Source organism: Oncorhynchus clarkii, chromosome 1, assembly GCF_045791955.1.
Source record: "Oncorhynchus clarkii lewisi isolate Uvic-CL-2024 chromosome 1, UVic_Ocla_1.0, whole genome shotgun sequence".
NCBI classification, from domain to species: Eukaryota; Metazoa; Chordata; class Actinopteri; order Salmoniformes; family Salmonidae; genus Oncorhynchus; species Oncorhynchus clarkii.
The window spans coordinates 36,072,755-36,093,144 of record NC_092147.1 but is presented as its reverse complement, the minus strand read 5'-3'; the positions used below and the strand labels follow the sequence as shown (position 1 = coordinate 36,093,144).

The following is a 20,390-nucleotide window of genomic DNA, read 5'->3' as shown; positions in this document are numbered from 1 at the left end:
ACATCAGAACTAGAGGTCGACTGATTATGATTTTAACGCCAATACCGATTTTTGGAGGACCAAAAAAGCCGATACCGATTTAATCAGCAGATTTTTTTTATTTAATTTATTTCTAATAATGACAATTACAACAATACTGAATGAACACTTATTTGAACTTAATATAATACATCAATAAAAATCAATTTAGCCTCAAATAAATAATGAAACATGTTCAATTTGGTTTAAATAATGCAAAAACAAAGTGTTGGAGAAGAAAGTTATAGTGCAATATGTGCCATGTAAAAAAGCTCAAGTTTCAGTTCCTTGCTCAGAACATGAGAACATATGAAAGCTGGTGGTTCCTTTTAATGAGACTTCAATATTCCAAGGCAAGAGGTTTTAGGTTGTAGTTAATATAGTATTTATCGGACTATTTCTCTTTATACCATTTGTATTCTATATACGTTTGACTATTGGATGTTCTTATAGGCACTTTAGTATTGCCAGTGTAACAGTATAGCTTCCGTCCCTCTCCTCGCTCCTACCTGGTCTCGAACCAGGAACACATCGACAACAGCCACCCTCGAAGCAGCATTACCCATGCAGAGCAAGAGCAACTACTCCAAGTCTCAGAGCGAGTGACGTTTGAAACGCTATTAGCGCGCACCCCGCTAACTAGCTAGCCATTTCACATCGGTTACACAAGCCTAATCTCGGGAGTTGATAGGCTTGAAGTCATAAACAGCGCAATGCTTGAAGCACAACGAAGAGCTGCTGGCAAAACGCACAAAAGTGCTGTTTGAATGAATGCTTATGAGTCTGCTGCTGCCTATCATCACTCAGTCAGACTGCTCTATAAAATATCAAATCATAGACTTATTTTTAACATAATAACACACAGAAATACGAGCCTTTGATCATTAATATGGTCGAATCCGGAAACTATAATTTAGAAAAAAAGAATTTATTATTATCGCGTATACCCTGACTCTGCGTGCAATGAACGCAAGAGAAGTGACACAATTTCACCTGGTTAATATTGCCTGCTAACCTGGATTTCTTTTAGCCAAATATGCAGGATTAAAAATATATACTTCTGTGTATTGATTTTAAGAAAGGCATTGATGTTTATGGTTAGGTACACGTTGGAGCAACGACAGTCCTTTTTCCGCGAATGCGCACTGTATCGCTTGTATGCAACGCAGGAAACGCTAGATAAACTAGTAATATCATCAACCATGTGTAGTTAACTAGTGATTATGATTTATTGATTGTTTTTTTATAAGATAAGTTTAATGCTAGCTAGCAACTTACCTTGGCTTCTTGCTGTATTCGTGTAACAGGTAGGCTCCTCGTGGAGTGCAATGAGAGGCAGGTGATTAGAGCATTGGACTAGTTAACTGTAAGGTTGCAAGATTGAATCACTGAGCTGACAAGATAAAAATCTGTCGTTCTGCCCCTGAACAAGGCAGTTAACCCACCGTTCCTAGGCCGTCATTGAAAATAAGAACGTGTTCTTAACCGACTTGCCTAGTTAAATAAAGATGTAAAAAAATATATATATATTTTTTTTTAACCGATTTTCAAATTGTTATGAAAACTTAATCGGCCCTAATTAATCGGCCATTCCGATTTAATCGGTCAACCTCTAATCAGAACACAACATAACAGGGCACAACACATCAGAACACAACATAACATGCACAGCACAACACAAAGCTGGTCAAAGATGAAGGCTGTTTGTGTTCAAGTAAACAGTAGCGCGACATCACACAACCCAGCTGAACACTGAGGTACCATTAAACACCCCCCCCCCAAAAAAAAGCTAACCTCCCGTTATGGTATTGAGTGGTAAGCATGTTTTTTGTAGGCATCTCAATCATCATTATTCACGATTAAGTTAGAAGTGCTCAGAAACATCTTATCTACTCACTTAGAAAGAAAATGATTCACCATTCAGTTACTATTGTGCAGAACATAACCCAAAACAAACAGCAAATGCATCTGAGTTTGTAGTCACAAGCTTGATGTAGTCTTTGCGTGCAAGGAATATGGGACCAAATACTACACTTTTGACTACTTTTTTAAAATTTTATGTCCACGCCCCTGTGGAAATGTAATTAGCATAATAAAGAAATCTGCTTAAAAATGTTATTTTTTTAATTGGATGCCGCCGATGTCGCACTTCCGCATCTGCGGTGAAAGGTGACAGCTAGAACGGTGTTTGTCAGACCATGAGACAAATGTCTAAAAACCTTTGTCATTATGCTTTGTTGTGTGTAGATTGATTAGGAAAAAACTATTTCATCCATTTTAGAATATGGCTGTAATGTAACAAAATGTGAATGGGTCTAAATACTTCCCGAATGCACTGTATGTACTGTGTACCCTGCATGGCATTGTCATGTCATTTACGCAAAGTCCCATGGGGGGGTATTCGGTGGCCATTTCCTTTTTAAATTAGGGTAAGATACATATATTGTTGGGTGTCTTCATTTGAAGTGTTCCACAGGCAAAGGATAGACTTTTATTTGCAGGACACTCCAAACTCAAACGTCTCCAGTCAGCCAGGATAATCATGTATTCCGGGTTCAAAGCATGTCACATTGATGTGCCCTGTGATTATAACATCGCAGCAGGGAAAAGGTGTCTGCTAAACGCCTAAGAAAGGGAGTGATGGGGGAGAGATGGAGAGAAGAAAAGGAGGAGGGTGAAGGAAAGGGGGAGGGAGAGCGAGAGAAACTGAAGGGATATGGAGAGAGAGGAGGGCTGGTGTTTCTTTAGTGATATGACATGAAGTGATTAGGCAGGGCTGGCAGTGCCTAACCCATTCAGTCCTGCAGGGGATTCCTTGCATGTTCTCCTTTCACTCCCTCACCTCTTCTCTCATCCCATTTCTCTCCACCAATCAAATTAGCCAAGGCATTGTACACAACATATGTTCCATGTTTCTTCTGTGGCTTCTCAGTGAAGGGAGGTACAGGTAGACTACTCTACAAGAAGAGAGAGAAAGATAAAGAACATTGTTTACACGTGTCATAACTACCACCCAATGGTGTTTTTTTATTTTTATACTTGGACCCGAGCCAGTCCAGAAACTCCATGGTGTTTTGGTGGGGTGGCACCAGGGCCCAGAGTTGTTCCTTCTCATTTTACATGGTCAGGAAAAACTCCTGGTCCAGCTCATTATTCCTTTTAAGAGATGAGAGATGAATGCAATGCAACGCGGCCTTATTAAATCTATACCTGACAGTTAAACCCAACTTTATTTATATGCTCTTCAAGATGACCGTGACAATACATGTAATACATTTCCATTTCCAAGGAATGAAATAATGATTCCTATCATTTTATCAACGCAGAGTGAGTGGCCATTCCAGGCTTATTAGCTTCAGTGTTGTGTGTGTTGAGGTATTCTCTGTCCGTCCGGTTGTTTTCCCTTGTTCTCTTTGTTCAGGAGCACAGCGAATTTCACAGTTAGCTCATTAGTGATACTGCTAACAGCATTCATAACCGTCTGCCGCTAATGGGCACTCTTAAACAGCCCAGCACTAACGCCAGGCCCTGCCCTATCCACCCCGGGTACTGTATTGAGGACAGGAGAGACAGTGAGGTATATAGGCGAGAAAGAAAGCGAGACAGAGGGAACCTGGAGGACAGAGAATGAGACGGATGGTAGAGGCAGGACAGAAGGTCAGGGATGTATAAAACATTTGCCTGTTGTTGCTAGAACCTTCCCAGAACACCTTTTAAAGGTCCCCAGAATGTTTAAATAAGTTGTGGGAACAGTCTAGTGCAAACATTGTGAGGACATCACAATAGATATGTTCGCAAAACACAAGCTGTCCAGTTGTGCGGATTATTATACAATGTTTATTTTAGGGTGCAAAATGAATTCATCTGATGTTACAAGAATGTTCCCAGAACACATTTTTTATGTTCTTTAAAAGTGTTTTTATTCTCCCCAATTTCATGGTATCCAATTAATCTCGTCTCATCGCTGTAACTCCTGTACGGACTCGGGCGAGGTCGAGAGCCGTGCGTCACAACCAAACCAATCCGCACACACTATGCCAGAAGCCAGCCGCACCAATGTGTCGGAGGAAACACAGCACACCTGGCGACCGTCTCAGCTGGCCCGCCACAGGAGTCGCTAGTGCGCGATAGGACAAGGACATCCCTGCCGGCCAAACCCTCCTCTAACCCGGACGACACTGGGCCAATTGTGCACCGCCCCATGGGCCTCCCGGTCGTGGCCGGCTGCGACAGAGCCTGGACTCGAACCCAGAATATCTTGTGGCATAGCTAGCGCTGTGATGCAGTGCCTTAGACCACTGCGCCACTCAGGAGGTCCCCCAAACACATTTCTTTAGGTTGTGGTAACATTGTGGGGATATGATGAGAGATGTTCCCAAAACACTAAAGCTGTCAAGTTGTGCTGACATTCAGATAATGTATGTATTAGGGTGCACAAAACATTCCTTTGACGTTGCAAGAATTTTGACATAACAGCCTTTGAGTTTTGTAAAGGTTCCCAGAACATTTAATGCGTTTATGGGAACAGTGTGGATACATTACAAGAGAGGTTCCCAGAACACACAATATGCTCAATTGTGATAACATTTATGCAATGTCTAAGTTAGGTAGCACAGGACATCCCTTTAATGTTGCAAGAATGTTGACAGAGCACTTGGTCTAAGTTCTTTATTAAAGGTTCCCAGAACATTGAATTAAGTTATAGGAGTTGTCTGGGATGTTGCAAGAGTATTCTTGTGATATTCACATAGGTTACACAGAACATTCCCACAACGTTCCATTATTTCCCAAAAACTGTGTTTTTATGACGTTCATAGCATATTTGTTTTAGGTTTAACATATTTAATTCTTTTAAACCTTTTAAAGAACAGACAATGTGTTCTAGGAATGTTCTTGTTCCATCAGGGGGATGTCTTTTCACCCTAAAATAAACATTGTAGAATCAATTGCCCATCTGAACAGTTTTTGTTTTTTGGGAACATATATTTTGGGACGTCCCCACAATGTTCTCACCAGACTGTTCCCACAACGTAATCATACATTCTTGGAACCTTTTTAAAGAGTGGTTTAATGTTGTTCTAGGAACATTCAACAAAATGTTTTATAATGTACGAACACTCTATAATCATCATCACGACCGGACATTTTGTGTCATGAGAACATTTGCCGCGACCTAACGAATGTTCTGGTAATTTTAGCTGAACCTATTTTGGTTTGCTGGGAGGCCTCTATTTGTCCTAAACACACATGATTAGTAAGTATGATTCTTCACATCATCCTATAGCTTGCATACCAGGTGTCACCTGCCATGGTCTTTGGAGCAGTTGGTATTTGGATACAGTGCCTCGCGAAAGTATTCGGCCCCCTGGAACTTTGCGACCTTTTGCCACATTTCAGGCTTCAAACATAAAGATATAAAACTGTATTTTTTTGTGAAGAATCAACAACAAGTGGGACACAATCATGAAGTGGAATGACATTTATTGGATATTTCAAACTTTTTTAACAAATCAAAAACTGAAAAATTGTCTGTGCAAAATTATTCAGCCCCCTTAAGTTAATACTTTGTAGCGCCACCTTTTGCTGCGATTACAGCTGTAAGTCGCTTGGGGTATGTCTCTATCAGTTTTGCACATCGAGAGACTGAAATTTTTTCCCATTCCTCCTTGCAAAACAGCTCGAGCTCAGTGAGGTTGGATGGAGAGCATTTGTCAACAGCAGTTTTCAGTTCTTTCCACAGATTCTCGATTGGATTCAGGTCTGGACTTTGACTTGGCCATTCTAACACCTGGATATGTTTATTTTTGAACCATTCCATTGTAGATTTTGCTTTATGTTTTGGATCATTGTCTTGTTGGAAGACAAATCTCCGTCCCAGTCTCAGGTCTTTTGCAGACTCCATCAGGTTTTCTTCCAGAATGGTCCTGTATTTGGCTCCATCCATCTTCCCATCAATTTGAACCATCTTCCCTGTCCCTGCTGAAGAAAAGCAGGCCCAAACCATGATGCTGCCACCACCATGTTTGACAGTGGGGATGGTGTGTTCAGCTGTGCTGCTTTTACGCCAAACATAACGTTTTGCATTGTTGCCAAAAAGTTCAATTTTGGTTTCATCTGACCAGAACACCTTCTTCCACATGTTTGGTGTGTCTCCCAGGTGGCTTGTGGCAAAATTTAAACGACACTTTTTATGGATATCTTTAAGAAATGGCTTTCTTCTTGCCACTCTTCCATAAAGGCCAGATTTGTGCAATATACGACTGATTGTTGTCCTATGGACAGAGTCTCCCACCTCAGCTGTAGATCTCTGCAGTTCATCCAGAGTGATCATGGGCCTCTTGGCTGCATCTCTGATCAGTCTTCTCCTTGTATGAGCTGAAAGTTTAGAGGGACGGCCAGGTCTTGGTAGATTTGCAGTGGTCTGATACTCCTTCCATTTCAATATTATCGCTTGCACAGTGCTCCTTGGGATGTTTAAAGCTTGGGAAATCTTTTTGTATCCAAATCCGGCTTTAAACTTCTTCGCAACACTATCTCGGACCTGCCTGGTGTGTTCCTTGTTCTTCATGATGCTCTCTGCGCTTTTGACGGACCTCTGAGACTATCACAGTGCAGGTGCATTTATACGGAGACTTGATTACACACAGGTGGATTGTATTTATCATCATTAGTCATTTAGGTCAACATTGGATCATTCAGAGATCCTCACTGAACTTCTGGAGAGAGTTTGCTGCACTGAAAGTAAAGGGGCTGAATAATTTTGCACGCCCAATTTTTCAGTTTTTGATTTGTTAAAAAAAATGTAAATATCCAATAAATGTCGTTCCACTTCATGATTGTGTCCCACTTGTTGTTGATTCTTCACAAAAAAATACAGTTTTATATCTTTATGTTTGAAGCCTGAAATGTGGCAAAGGGTCGCAAAGTTCAAGGGGGCCGAATACTTTGGCAAGGCACTGTAATTAACTTACCTGACTAGCAGCTCTTGAATTATAGATCTGGAGTGTTTGACAACTGTTGTCTTTTTTTCTTTTTTTCCCAGCGGAAATCAAAGTGTCCGTCAATGATTTTATCATCAAGGCCGCTGCTGCTACGCTTAGAGTAAGTACCATGCCTGTTTCAGTCATTCTGTCAATGTTCATTTCCATATGAATGATTTTGATATATCAACAGTGCCCATAGAAAGTACACAGCCCTTTGCAAAATGTGTGTTGCTTCACAGCCTGGAATTTATTCGGTTTTAGTTTCCTGAGCAACAAAGCCACATCAACTTCACCATTGCAGATCCCCTGAAGCCGTTCCTCCCCATCTGTCCCTAGTTCAAACAACCCCATTTATATTTATCGACTGACTGGTGGTAGGCTAAGGCAGGCACAGAGCTTACTATTGTCTGGCTGATGGGCAGACTTATAAATAGACACCAATTCCCAGTTAATTCTAGCACATGTTTCGGCCAGTTGATGGGGATTCTGAGAGGTGAATACTCCTTTCTGGAAAGTTTTTCTAAATTAATTTAGTACATTTTTCATGGCAAGGAAAGCGAGAGAAGGAAAACATTTCTGTAGTAGGGAAAACGTCTAGATTTTCTATTCCTGCGCTCTGTCTGAAGACAACAAAATCTGTAGGATTTAGCTAGTACAATTTGGGGAGAGAATAAGCTTTGATTTTCATAATGTCCATTTTGAATATGAATATAGCTCCTTTGTGTGACTGACTGTATCCATGGAGACAGGGACAGAGGTGAATAACAGATGAGAACGTGGCTCACCACTTTATGACCTCAAATGTCAAATTGTCTGAATGTCCTTTGGGTGGTGGACCATTCTTGATACACAGAGTAAACTGTTGAGCATAGAAAACCCAGCAGCGTTGCAGTTCTTGACGCAAACCGGTGCGCCTGGCAGCTACAACCATACCCTGTTCAAAGTCATTTAAATCTTTTGTCTTTCCCATTCACCCTCTGAATGGCACTCATACACAATCCATGTCTCAATTATCTTAAAGCTTAAACATCCTTCTTTAAACTGTCTCCTCCCCTTCATCTACACTGATTTTGAAGTGGATTTAACTATCTGTGCTCACTAAAGATCCCATGGTATTTATTGTAAGAGTAGAGGTCTTAAACCTGGTGTCCTGTCTACATTTCCAATCTGGCCCTTATACCATCATGGCCACCTAATCATCCCCAACTTCCAATTGACTCATTCACCCCCCCCCCCCCCCTCCTTCTCCTATGTAACTATTCGCCAGGTCATTGCTGTAAATAAGAATACCGTCTCAGTTAAATTACTTGGTAAAATAAGGGTTAAAAATAAATAAATACAAATAAAAATGTCATGCCAAGAGCTGTTAATGTTTCAGTGTATTTTTCCCCACAATTGAGTGTGTTCAAATTTTCCTATTCATGACGAGACAAAATTAACAGTTGCATTCATGAGACAAATGTCAATAACAAAACCTGATACAAACAAATTTATGTGAGTGCTGTAAGTACAGAAATTGTTAGCTCAGTGGGAAATGAATATCCAACTAGTCAGTGACAACTGTTTTGGAGTTTGTGAAAGCAGCAATGCAAGCTTATTACGGTATTATAGACACTATGTCCTTTCTATTCCTATGATCTTCTATGTAGAAAAACCCCCTTACATTCTAACGACTCTTGTGTAGCTTGTTAGTCTCAGCTTTTTATATATTGCATTTAATAGTTTGCAGTTCAAACCATTCCGACTCCACAGACATTTCGGGTAGCCTTCCACAAGCTTCCCACAATAAGTTGGGTGAATTTTGGCCCATTCCTCCTGACAGAGCTGGTGTAACTGAGTCATGTTTGTAGGCCTCCTTGCTCACCCATGCTTTTTCAGTTCTGCCCACACATTTTCTATAGGATTGAGGTCAGGGCTTTGTGATGGCCACTCCAATACCTTAACTTTGTTGTCCTTAAGCCACAACTTTGGAAGTATGCTTAGGGTCATTGTCCATTTGGAAGACCCATTTGCGACCAAGCTTTAACTTCCTGACTGATGTCTTGAGATGTTGCTTCAATACATCCACATAATTTTCCTGCCTCATGATGCCATCTATTTTGTGAAGTGCACCAGTCCCTCCTGCAGCAAAGCACCCCCACAACATGATGCTGCCACCCCCGTGCTTCACAGTTGGGGTGGTGTTTCTCCAAAAAGTGAGATATTTTTCCCCATCTGCAGTTGCAAACCGGAGTCTAGCTTTTGTATGGTGGTTTTGGAGCAGTGGCTTCTTCCTTGCTCAGCAGCCTTTCAGGTTATGTTGATACAGGACTTGTTTTTACCTTGGATATAGATAGTTTTGTTCCTGTTTTATCCAGCATCTTCACAAGGTCCTTTGCTGTTGTTCTGGGATTGATTTGCACCAAAGTACGTTCATCTCTAGGAGTAAGAACGCATCTCTTTCCTGAGCGGTATGACGGTCCCATGGCGTTTATGCTGGCCTACTATTGTTTGTACAGATGAACGTGGTACCTTCAGGCGTTTGGAAATTGCTCCCAAGGATGAACCAGACTTGTGGAGGTCTACACATTTTTTTTCTGAGGTCTTGACTGATTTATTTAGATTTTCCCATTATGTCAAGCGAGTTTGAAGGTAGGCCTTGAAATACATCCACAGGTACACCTCCAATTGACTCAAACGATGTCAATTAGCTTATCAGAAGCTTCTAAAGCCATGACATCATTTTCTGGAATTTTCCAAGCTGTTTAAAGGCACCGTCAAGTTAGTGTATGTGAGCTTCTGACCCCCTGGAGTTGTGGTACAGTGAATTATAAGTGAAATAATCTGTCTGTAAACAATTGTTGGAAAAATTACTTGTGTCATGCACAAAGTAGATGTCCTAACTGACTTGCCAAAACTATAGTTTGTTAACAAGAAATTTGTGGAGTGGTTGAAAAACTAGTTTTAATGACTCCAACGTCCGAATTCAACTGTTATGTAAGTAAAGTATTTGTCATTATGGGGTAATGTGTGTAGATTGAGGATTTGTGTGTGTATATATATATATATATAATCCATTTTAGAATAAAGTTGTAACGTATCAAAATGTGGATAAGTCAAGGGGTCTGAATACTTTCCGAATGCAGTGGGAAACCCTTTGGGTAAGGGGGAAATATCCTCATTGGCAACCTGGCTGTTATCAAATGTTGAAATCAGATGTCAATTATGTATATGGAGGCTTTTACATTTACATTTTAGTCATTTGAAGTGAAGTCACTTTCTTCAGCAAAGTCAGTGCTAGCAGAAAAAAGTCAAGTGTAAGAGTTATTTCACTGTGCAGTTGTGATTTCACCTCCAGAAAAGGGCCTTCAGAGCTCTAGGAATAGTACATATATTCATCTTCTGAGGAAGTTTGTAAAGATCGTCAGAATAAAATGGATAGAAATATTAGATCAATATGTCTATAGACTGCAAAAGCATGAACATCATGAGCACGCACACACACTCACATAGGATAAGGTATCTGGGGTGAGATTTCCTAAGCCTGTCTTTGCTTTGTCATTATGGGGTTGTGTGTGTGTTTATCTGCTTATATTGATATATCCCACTGTAAATTGTACAGGTAACAGCCCAAATAATGGAAACATTTGAGAAAATGAGCACTACAATGTACTCTATATGGAAAATAGGTGCTTCCAAAAAGGTGTGGTTCTTGTGTTAATTAATCAATTAACATTCCGTCGTGCTTAGGGTCATGTCTAAAAATGCTGGGAAGGCCATCATTTTGGCTACCATGGGATGACAATGCCCCCATCCACAGGGCACAAGTGGTCACTGAATGGGTTAATGAGCATGAAAAAGATGTAAAGCATATGCCATGGCTGTCTCGGTCACCAAATCTCAACACAAATAAACACTTATGGGAGATTCCAGAGCGGCGCCTGAGACAGTGTTTTCTACCACCATCAACAAAGCACCAATTTATGGAATTTCTTGTGGAAGAATGGTACCTCCAATAGAGTACCAGACACTTGTAGCGTCTATGCCAAGGTGCATTGAAGCTGTGGCCCTATTGTTGGCGTTTCCTTTATTTTGTCAGGTACCTGTATTTTCCCACTGTAATCAGCCTATACTCCAGAGTTTTATGTTTACTGTTCTGTTATTGTCTATGTGGACTGTGCATTTTGTTTGTATTGTCCATTGCTGGCAGCACCGTCTCACTAAGGCAAGTTCTGGGTATGTGTAAATGTAGGTGATTCTGAGAGTCATTGAGTCGGTCTTCCTTTATCCCCTTCTCTTCCACCCTTCCACTCTCTCTCCCCCTCAGTCCTCTTCTCGTCCTCAGTGTCTAATCTCCTCTGACAAAATCTGACCTGACCTTTGCCTTCAGGAGCTGCCGGAGGTCAACGTGACCTGGTCGGGGGAGGGGCCTCAGGCGCTGGACTCCATTAGCATCTCCATCGCTGTGGCGACCCCAAAGGGCCTCATCACCCCCATCATCACAAACGCTGCTGACAAGGGGGTGCAGGAGATCTCAGCTAATGCCAAGGTAGGGTTGAACACCGCTCTACCGATACCCGGGCACTGTTGAGCTCACAGTTCAGAATGGTGGCCTTATGTACTGTTGGAGAAATGCATGCCAGTGAGCTGCTAACTATCCTGGCCGGAGGGGATTACAATCATTAAATGTTATAGTATCTGAAATGGAATTAGCTGTCTCCATTATTTAATAGTAGTTACAAAACACTCAAATTAAAGTTCCACTAAAATGAGTGTAGGACTGTACTATCACCAGCAGCCCTTTGCTCTGAAACTGACTGAGACTGCATTCCTCAGGAGCTTTCTTTAGAAAGGTCAGGCTGGGTAATGACTTGTAGTGTGGAGGCTCATTCTGAATCACTCTCTAGGTAAACACATTAGCAGGGTTCGTGGCATTTACCTTCTTGGACCAGGGAGTATTGCAGATCTGGGTTCAAATACATGTGTATTTGTTATTTAAATACAAGTCATTATTTTCTGTGTATTTCAGTGTATTTAAGTAATGTGGCCCGAATCAACTGCTTCTATTGGAAGTATTTGAAAGTATTTTCAAATAAGGTCCTATAAATAGCCTACGATTTGAAAATATTTTTAAATCCCTGGGTTAAATGCATTGGAGTGTATTTGAGTCCGTGTGTTGGACTATTTTCATGCACCTGCTGTTATTGACAAATAGATACAGACCGCCACCCCTTGTCTTACCGGAGGCAGCTGGTTTATCTTGTCGATGCAGCATAAACCCCGCCAGCTGTATGTTATCCATGTTGTCGTTCAGCCACGACTTGGTGATATTACAGTTTTGAATGTCCTGTTGATAGGATAGTCTTGATTGGGGCTCATCCAGTTTTTATTATCCTATGATTGCACGTTGACTAATAGGATGGATGGTAGAGGCAGGTTACCCACTCGCTGTCGGATTCTTATAATGCATCCTCAACCTACGGCCCTATATCTCCCTCTCTTCTTCATGCGAATTACAGTGATTGGGGCCTTGTTCAGTGTCTGAAGTAAAACCTTTGCGTCCGATTCATCAAATAAAAAATATTTGTGCAAGATTTAAGAACTGCAAAGAATAATGCAGATAATGCTGTGGTAGAGGCCTGAAGTACAACCCTCCAGACCTGGGTTCACCTGTTTTTTTATTTATTTTTTACTTTAGTTTATTTTAGTAAATACTTCCTTAACACTTATTTTTCTTCACTGCATTGTTGGTAAGACTTTCACTGTAAGGTCTACCTACACCTGTTGTATTTGGCGCATGTGACAAATATAATGTGATTTTTGATTTGTCTGAGTTATTGGACATTTTAAGACTCAAGTTCCCTCCATCTCCATTTCAGCATCCAGCTATCAACTGAACGTGCCATAATTATACATGAATATACATACAGATATGATGAGAAAAGATCACCATGCTAGATCAGTAGAAGGTATATAAAGAGGTTTATAGTGGGGGTAGGTTTACATAGGCCTCAGCTGCCATAGGCCACTAATGGAGTCTACAGAACCACGAGTCAGTCCTTACCCTCAGGTGACTCCCTGCAGCTGGGTAGAGCGGGAGGGAGGGAGAGCTCAAACACACTTGTACATGCACATTCATTCTTGCTCGCTCTCACACACACAACACACCGGTGTGCCAGCTTAAGAAATAGACTTCTGTCTCAAGAGGCTAGTGATTAGGCTGTGTCACCAGCAGTGACAATGTAAATCCCCTCAAATGATGCGGTGGACATGTGCTCCCGATTTTGTGGCCCGCCACAACTCATTACTGTTCTCTAATATTGACTCTCCCCAGAGTGCACACAATCGCTAACAAGACACACACACAACCATGTGTATATACACTCAGACTGTTCTCTTTCTCATGCACATTTACTACACATTAAATGTGAGTCAGAAGCCTGGTTTGAGTTAGGGCAGAATGTAAACCCCTTATCAGCAGCTAATTGAATACAACATGTGGTCTGGAAAATACACAGAGCGCTCACTGGCTACCATGCCTGAATCCACTGAAAACATGATTGCTACTCCTTTCAGTGCTTTTATCGCAAATGGATCCCCATGTGTTCTATTGCGCCTCTGGGTCTTTTGACATAGTGTTTTAGATAAAAGCAGCTTCACTGCAATATCTATAAAGCATATTTACATTTGAATGAGCATGAGAGCTGTATGTAGGATTATGATACGTCATATAGATTTTTTTTGACTTTTGATTGAAGAAGGGAATGTGTGTTTTCATGTTATTGTTTGTAAAGCACCATTACATTCTGTCTTCTCTGCTCACTGAGTCATGTCAACTCCCTTTCTCAGTCTAGTCGATTCAGGTCAATAGGGAGGATGACACACTTAATACATTTGGTGAAGCAGCAACTTGGGCTCTCACTCCACTGTAGCCAATAAAGGGAAAATGTATAGTATACAAAAGTACTACTGTGTTTGAAGTTTACCCAGGACTTGTAATCAACAATGGTGTCAACTGGGGTTAAACATAGATGATAGACTACAGGACATGCATTCAGAGCTGTAAATCAAGATGAGTCGATTGTTTACACACAAGGTTCATTTCCCAATGTTAATTTAGCAGAATATTGTTGTCATTAGTCTAGTGCTGTCACATTTCACCCCAGATGGCCTGCTTAGGCTCCTTCTAAAGACTAATAGCTGATTTATGCTCGATCCTGCAATGCTGTCCCGAGGCTCCGTATGGAGGGTGTGACGCAATTGCGGCGCCTGCGGAGGCCAAATCAAGCTCCATATGGCGATGCCATGCACCTCCTAATTTTTTTAACAATGCAGAGTTCCGCAAAGCATAAGTAGTATGAATGACTTGACTTCTACAGAGGCGGTATCGCAGTAAATGCTGTATGGCCACTGCAAATGACAGATTGACCTTGCAGAGCCTTTAACTCTAAATTAGTGGGATTTTTCATTAAAAGCAATAGCCTGCAGTCTTTCCTCCCGCTCAGCCAATTTAGCTCTCATTGTGCTAATGAAAAAGCAATGTGTTGACTTCGATGGTGTTCAACAGAGTAGTATTGAACAGCACTCTGCTCTAGCTCTGTGTGTGTTGATGCCTAGGTTTATTTAAGTGATGCTAACAGAAGCTCTGGTGTGAAGCCCTTTTAGTAAAGCAGTTGGGGTGTTGACAGTATGAACTCTTGAGTGAGGATTGCCTTTAGAATGTTAACCATGTCATGTTGGAGGGAGGTTGTCAGCATTTCAACATTACAGTATGGACTTCATGGTTCAACGATATCACTGGAACTGCTAGAAACCTGATTTGATAGATATGATTGAACCAGCATCACCTCTAGACAGTAGATCATTGATTTGAGTTAGGGCAGAATGTAAACCAGTTTATCCCTGACAATCTCATTTTAGAGTAAGTCCAGAGGATCATCTGACTACATTAGATGACTGACTAAATGCTGATCTCTTCTCTCCAGGCACTGGCCCAGAAGGCTCGAAATGGGAAGCTGCTTCCTCATGAGTACCAGGGAGGCTCCTTCAGGTAAACACAACACGCCCTTGCTATTAGGGCTAGGAATTGCCAGGGGCATCACGGTACGATGATATCGTGATATTTAGGTGGCGATACGAAATGTATTGCGATTCTCACGATTCTATATGTATTGCGATGGGATACTGTGATTTTTATAGTGACTTGACATTCCAAACATATTGCTCACAATACATTGCCTTCATAAAGTATTCATACCCCTTGCTTAGTCCACATTTTGTTGTTGCAGCCTTAATTCAAAATTGATTAAGTAATTTTTTTTCTTCAACCATTTACACACAATGCCCCATAATGAAAACATGTTTTTAGACATGTTTGCAAATGTATTGAAAGTGAAATACAGATATCTAATTTACCACCAAGACTCTTTCTAGAGCTGGCCGGGGGAGAAGGGCCTTCGTCAGGGAGATGACCAAGAACCCAATGGTCACTCTGACAGAGCTCCAGAGTTCCTCTGTGGAGATGGTTGTCCTTCTGGAAGGTTCTCCCATCTCTGCAGCACTCCACCAATCAGGCCTTTATGGTAGAGGGGCCAGACGGAAGCCACTCTTCAGTAAAAGGCACATGACAGCCCGCTTATAGTTGCCAAAAGTCAACTAAAGGACTCTGACCACGAGAAACAAATTTCTCTGGCCTGATAAACCACAATTGAACTCTTTGGCCTGAATGCCTTGCATCATGTTAGGAGGAAACCTGGCACCATCCTTTCGATGAAGCATGTTGGTGGCATCATCATGCTGTGGGGATGTTATCCAGCGGCAGGGACTGGGAGAGGCCTCAGCTGCTATAGGCCACTAATACAACCCTACAGACCTGGGTTCACATGTTTTATTTATTTTTTACTTCAGTTTATTTTAGTAAATACTTTCTTAGCACACTAGTCAGGATATAGGGAAAGATGAGCGGAGCAAAGTACAGAGAGATACTTGATGGAAACCTGCTCCAGAGCGCTCAGGACCTCAGACTGGGGCGAAGCTTCACCTTCCAACAGGACAACTCTAAGCAAACAGCCAAGGCAATGCAGGAGTGGCTTCGGGACAGGTCTCTGAATGTCCTTGAGTGGCCCAGCCAGAGCCCGGACTTGAACCCGATTGAACATCTATGGAGTTACCTGAAAGTAGCTGCACAGCGACGCTCCATCCAACCTGACAGAGCTTGAGAGGATCTGCAGAGAAGAATGGGCGAAACTCCCCAAATACAGGTGTGCCAAGCTTGTAGCGTCATACCCAAGAAGACTTGAGACTGTAATCGCTGCCAAAGGTGCTTCAACAAAGTACTGAGTAAAGGGTCTGAATACTTATGTAAATGTGATACTTCAGGGTATTCTTCTCACTATGTCATTATGGGGTGTGTGTGTGTGTGTGTGTGTGTGTGTGTGTGTGTGTATTTCATCCATTTTAGAATAAGGCTTTAACAAAATGTAGAACAAGTCAAGGGGTCTGAACTCTTTCCGAATGCACTTTATAAGCACTTTATTTCTCTCCTGAACTTATTTACACTTGCCATAACAAAGGGGTTGAATATTTATTGACTGAAGACATCTTTTCGTATTTTGTTAATTTTAAAAACATAATTCCACTTTGACATTATAGGGTATAATGTCTAGGCCAGTGACGCATCTGAATTTAACACATTTTTAAGTCAGGCGGTTACATAACAAAATGTGGAAAAAGTCAGGGGGTGTGAATTCTTTCTGAAGGCACTACGTCTGCTACAGAGGAACAAGATAGAGCCATGACAAAAAAAAGTTTTGTTGGCTCCATATTTCAAAATATGGAGAACAAGCTATGAAGAAAGTTTCGGTGCAGGTACAGCCAACAAGCACCAATATAATATTGCGATGCAGTGCCCTAGACCACTGCGCCACCCGGGAGGCCCCCGAGGTGTACAGTTTTAACTTGTTTGTATAGCGAGTTAAATTAACAAATATGGATTGTCAATCAAAATTGGCAAACGCAAAAAATCTCTCCTCACATCAACCCTCAACACTTTGACGCACAGTCTGGGTATTTATATGCTGACCTCGAGCATCTTGTTATTGGTCAATACTCCTGTCCACCGTTGATTGGCAGATGTGTGAAGTAAATGTGCGTGCCCACGGAACAGTTTTTCGAGATGGAGGGAGAGACATCCGCACGAGCTCAGTCATCCACATAAAGGGATGCACGTGCAATTATTGAACTGGGAACATTTTCACGCAGGGAGACATTTTACAGCATGATGTCACAATTAGAACGATTGGGAACTATTTCACGGGGGAAGATTTGTACAAGGCATGAGGTAATAATTCCTGTATAGTTCAGTGGTCTGCTGATAAAGAAGCAGTCCTAAATGTCCTGCTATTAGTTATAACCCAGACCCATAAAATAGCTCGTCCATATATTATGCATATTCTACATTATCACATGCAGGCATGAAGAGAATATGTGGCCAGACGACAAGAGCCATCAATTACATGGCCATCCATTCCAGTGGAGGGAGGGCGGGCTGTTTTAATGCATTCAAATTAATGGGGTCTTTTAGACATAAATGGGGTTTTTGTCTCGGAGAGGAGGATAATTAATTCCTATAGAGGATGTGAGCTCTTTCTATCTCTCCTTGAAGATATACTCAGCAAATAAAGAAACGTCCCTTTTTCAGGACCCTGTCTTTCAAAGATAATTCGTAAAAATCCAATTAACTTCACATTAACCAGCACCTGTGGAACTGTCGTTAAGACACCAACTTTATCCATTCGTCCATCCATCCCCAAGGCCTGTATGTCATTAAGCCACACAGCAAATTGCCTATGGATGTTATTGCTTACCAGACACAGAGCTAGGATGGTCTCTCTCTGTGTTCACCTCTGTTGTTGCAAGTGGCACATTGTCTTTGTCTGTTGAGGAAATGTTCCCTCTGGTGTCCTCTTGTATTCAGTTTTAATTCACCTCTCACCCTTCTTTACGATGTGAGTGAATGCTGTATTGAATTTATTAGTAACAGGAAATCTGTAGTAAAAAGGCCCCGTTATCTCTGACTGTAATCTCCCCTTGGTTAATTGTCTGCATGTTTTCCCTGGCTGAGCCATATTTATAATGGGATATCCATTGTCTCCTATTTCTCTCCCTTCTCTCACCACCCTTCTTTCTTTCTCGCACTCCTTCATACCTCCCCCTCATTCTCCTATCTCTCCTTCCCCTATTTATTCCTCACAAATCAAATGAGCTTTATTGGCATGAAAGATTAAATCTCTCTCTCGCTCTCTCTGACAGTATTTCTAACCTGGGAATGTTTGGCATCAGTGAGTTCAGTGCGGTGATCAACCCTCCCCAGGCGTGTATCCTGGCTGTGGGAACATCAAGGGCTGTGCTGCATCTGACCGAGGAGACCGGTGCCCTGAGCACCCAGCAGCTGATGACCGTCACCCTGTCCAGCGATGGGCGCCTTGTGGACGACGAGCTGGCATCACGCTTCCTGGACAAGTTCCGTGCCAACCTGGAGCGGCCACAGCGCATGACACTGAACTGAGAGGGGGATGAAGAGGAAGTGAAGGAGAGCAAGGGAAACACTTCCATCATGAAGCCTATTTCATGCTTGTAAGAGAAGCGGTCAGACAGTTAATTTAAGTTAATTTTAACTAAATGACCATTGTCAATGCACATTTCAATGTTAGGTGTGCTATTGGCCTGTACATAGTATATAGTCGTTTTGACTGTTTATGACCTATGCTATGTCCGGATCATCACTCCTAAGGCTTTGGGATGGAGGTGTGTAAGTGTACTATTGCTGCAGAGGTCTATGTTCTGTAGTGGAGCCCCAGACAAATGTTACCATAACAGGGTACGTCTCAGTTAACCTGAGGGAGGTTGGAGCTGCATGGGAGCTATTCTAACACACCATGTTGGTATCTAAAGTGGCTATTCCAGTCCCATATATCAAGTCCCAATGCAACAACCCATGTCACAATTAGTTCTCATTCTTTCACCTGGATAATTCTAACATGTTTTTGTACATTTCTTTTGTGTTTATTATGGGCCATCAAAGCACTGCATTTCTTCTGTGCAACTCATTCTACCCCTGACAGAGTGAGTGGCACTTTGAAATTCCTCTGAACATTCTGACTGTTGTGATTTTTGGGTGTCCTGATAGGTTGAGGAAAGCAAACAAGTCCACTGATATCTCTCACGATTGTGCGTATGAAAGGTTTTAACTTATTTAAATACAAATGTAGTCTATCATAACCATCCCCAAAACAGATATATATATTGACAAAGCAAACCAATAAATTGCATTCAACTCACAAAAGGCCTACTGTTCTGTGTTTTATTTACCAATGTCTCCTCCATCCTGTCTTATATAATCCTCTCCAGATGTGTCTGGGTCTGTGTGTGCTTAATTGGAATCTGAAGCCAGAGATTTGCATCATGGCTATTGCATAGAAACCAATTAGAATAATTTGCTGGCTAGATAGGGTTGTTAAGCCTCCGGCGACAGATGGATTTGCGCTCTAAGTATGTTTAGAACAGCTGTTTACATGTGTGTGTCAGCACTAGTGGGGCACTGTATCCTCCATAAACACACAGACACTATAACATTTCCAGTCTGTCCAATGACATCAGTATCCCACTCCCTTTACCCCAACAGAGCTCATCTTTGTTAAATCAGAGGTGCTCAATATAAGTTTGACTTGGAGATCTGAGGCGTTCCCGGATTCATCTTATCCCCCTTGTGAGAGAACACATGGCCTGGAGGATGACCCTGGGACCTGCTCCGTTGACACACAATGTGAGAAGCGCTTTTAAACAGGTCGTACATACGTGCACTTGTCCAATGAGAATGAAATCAAATGTATTTATATAGCCCTTCGAACATCAGCTGATATCTCAAAGTGCTGTACAGAAACCCAGCCTGAAACCCCAAACAGCAAGCAATGCAGGTGTAGAAGCACGGTGGCTAGGAAAAACTCCCTAGAAAGGCCAAAACCTAGGAAGAAACCTAGAGAGGAACCAGGCTATGTGGGGTGGCCAGTCCTCTTCTGGCTATGCCGGGTGGAGATTGTAACAGAACATGGCCAAGATGTTCAAATGTTCATAAATGACCAGCATGGTCAAATAATCACAGGCAGAACAGTTGATACTGGAGCAGCAGCACGGCCAGGTGGACTGGGGACAGAATGGAGTCATCATGTCAGGTAGTCCTGAGGCATGGTCCTAGGGCTCAGGTCCTTAGAGAGAGAGAGAGAGTATACTTAAATTCACACAGGACACCGGATAGGACAGGAGAAGTACTCCAGATATAACAAACTGACCCTAGCCCCCCGACACAAACTACTGCAGCATAAATACTAGAGGCTGAGACAGGAGGGGTCAGGA

General features: G+C 41.9%; 1 protein-coding gene across 1 annotated transcript in view; it reads left to right on the top strand.

The window, feature by feature from the left end:
• The window catches only part of LOC139406650 (pyruvate dehydrogenase complex component X), a 54,388-nt gene extending 35,063 nt beyond the window's left edge, over positions 1–19,325 (top strand). The window contains exons 8-11 of the mRNA XM_071149496.1: positions 7,061–7,119; positions 11,371–11,529; positions 14,966–15,030; positions 18,291–19,325. Of these exons, the coding sequence (XP_071005597.1) occupies positions 7,061–7,119; positions 11,371–11,529; positions 14,966–15,030; positions 18,291–18,546 (539 nt within the window). The 3' untranslated portion in view covers positions 18,547–19,325. The remainder of the gene's footprint in view (positions 1–7,060; positions 7,120–11,370; positions 11,530–14,965; positions 15,031–18,290) is intronic.
• The last annotated feature ends 1,065 nt before the right edge of the window (positions 19,326–20,390 follow it).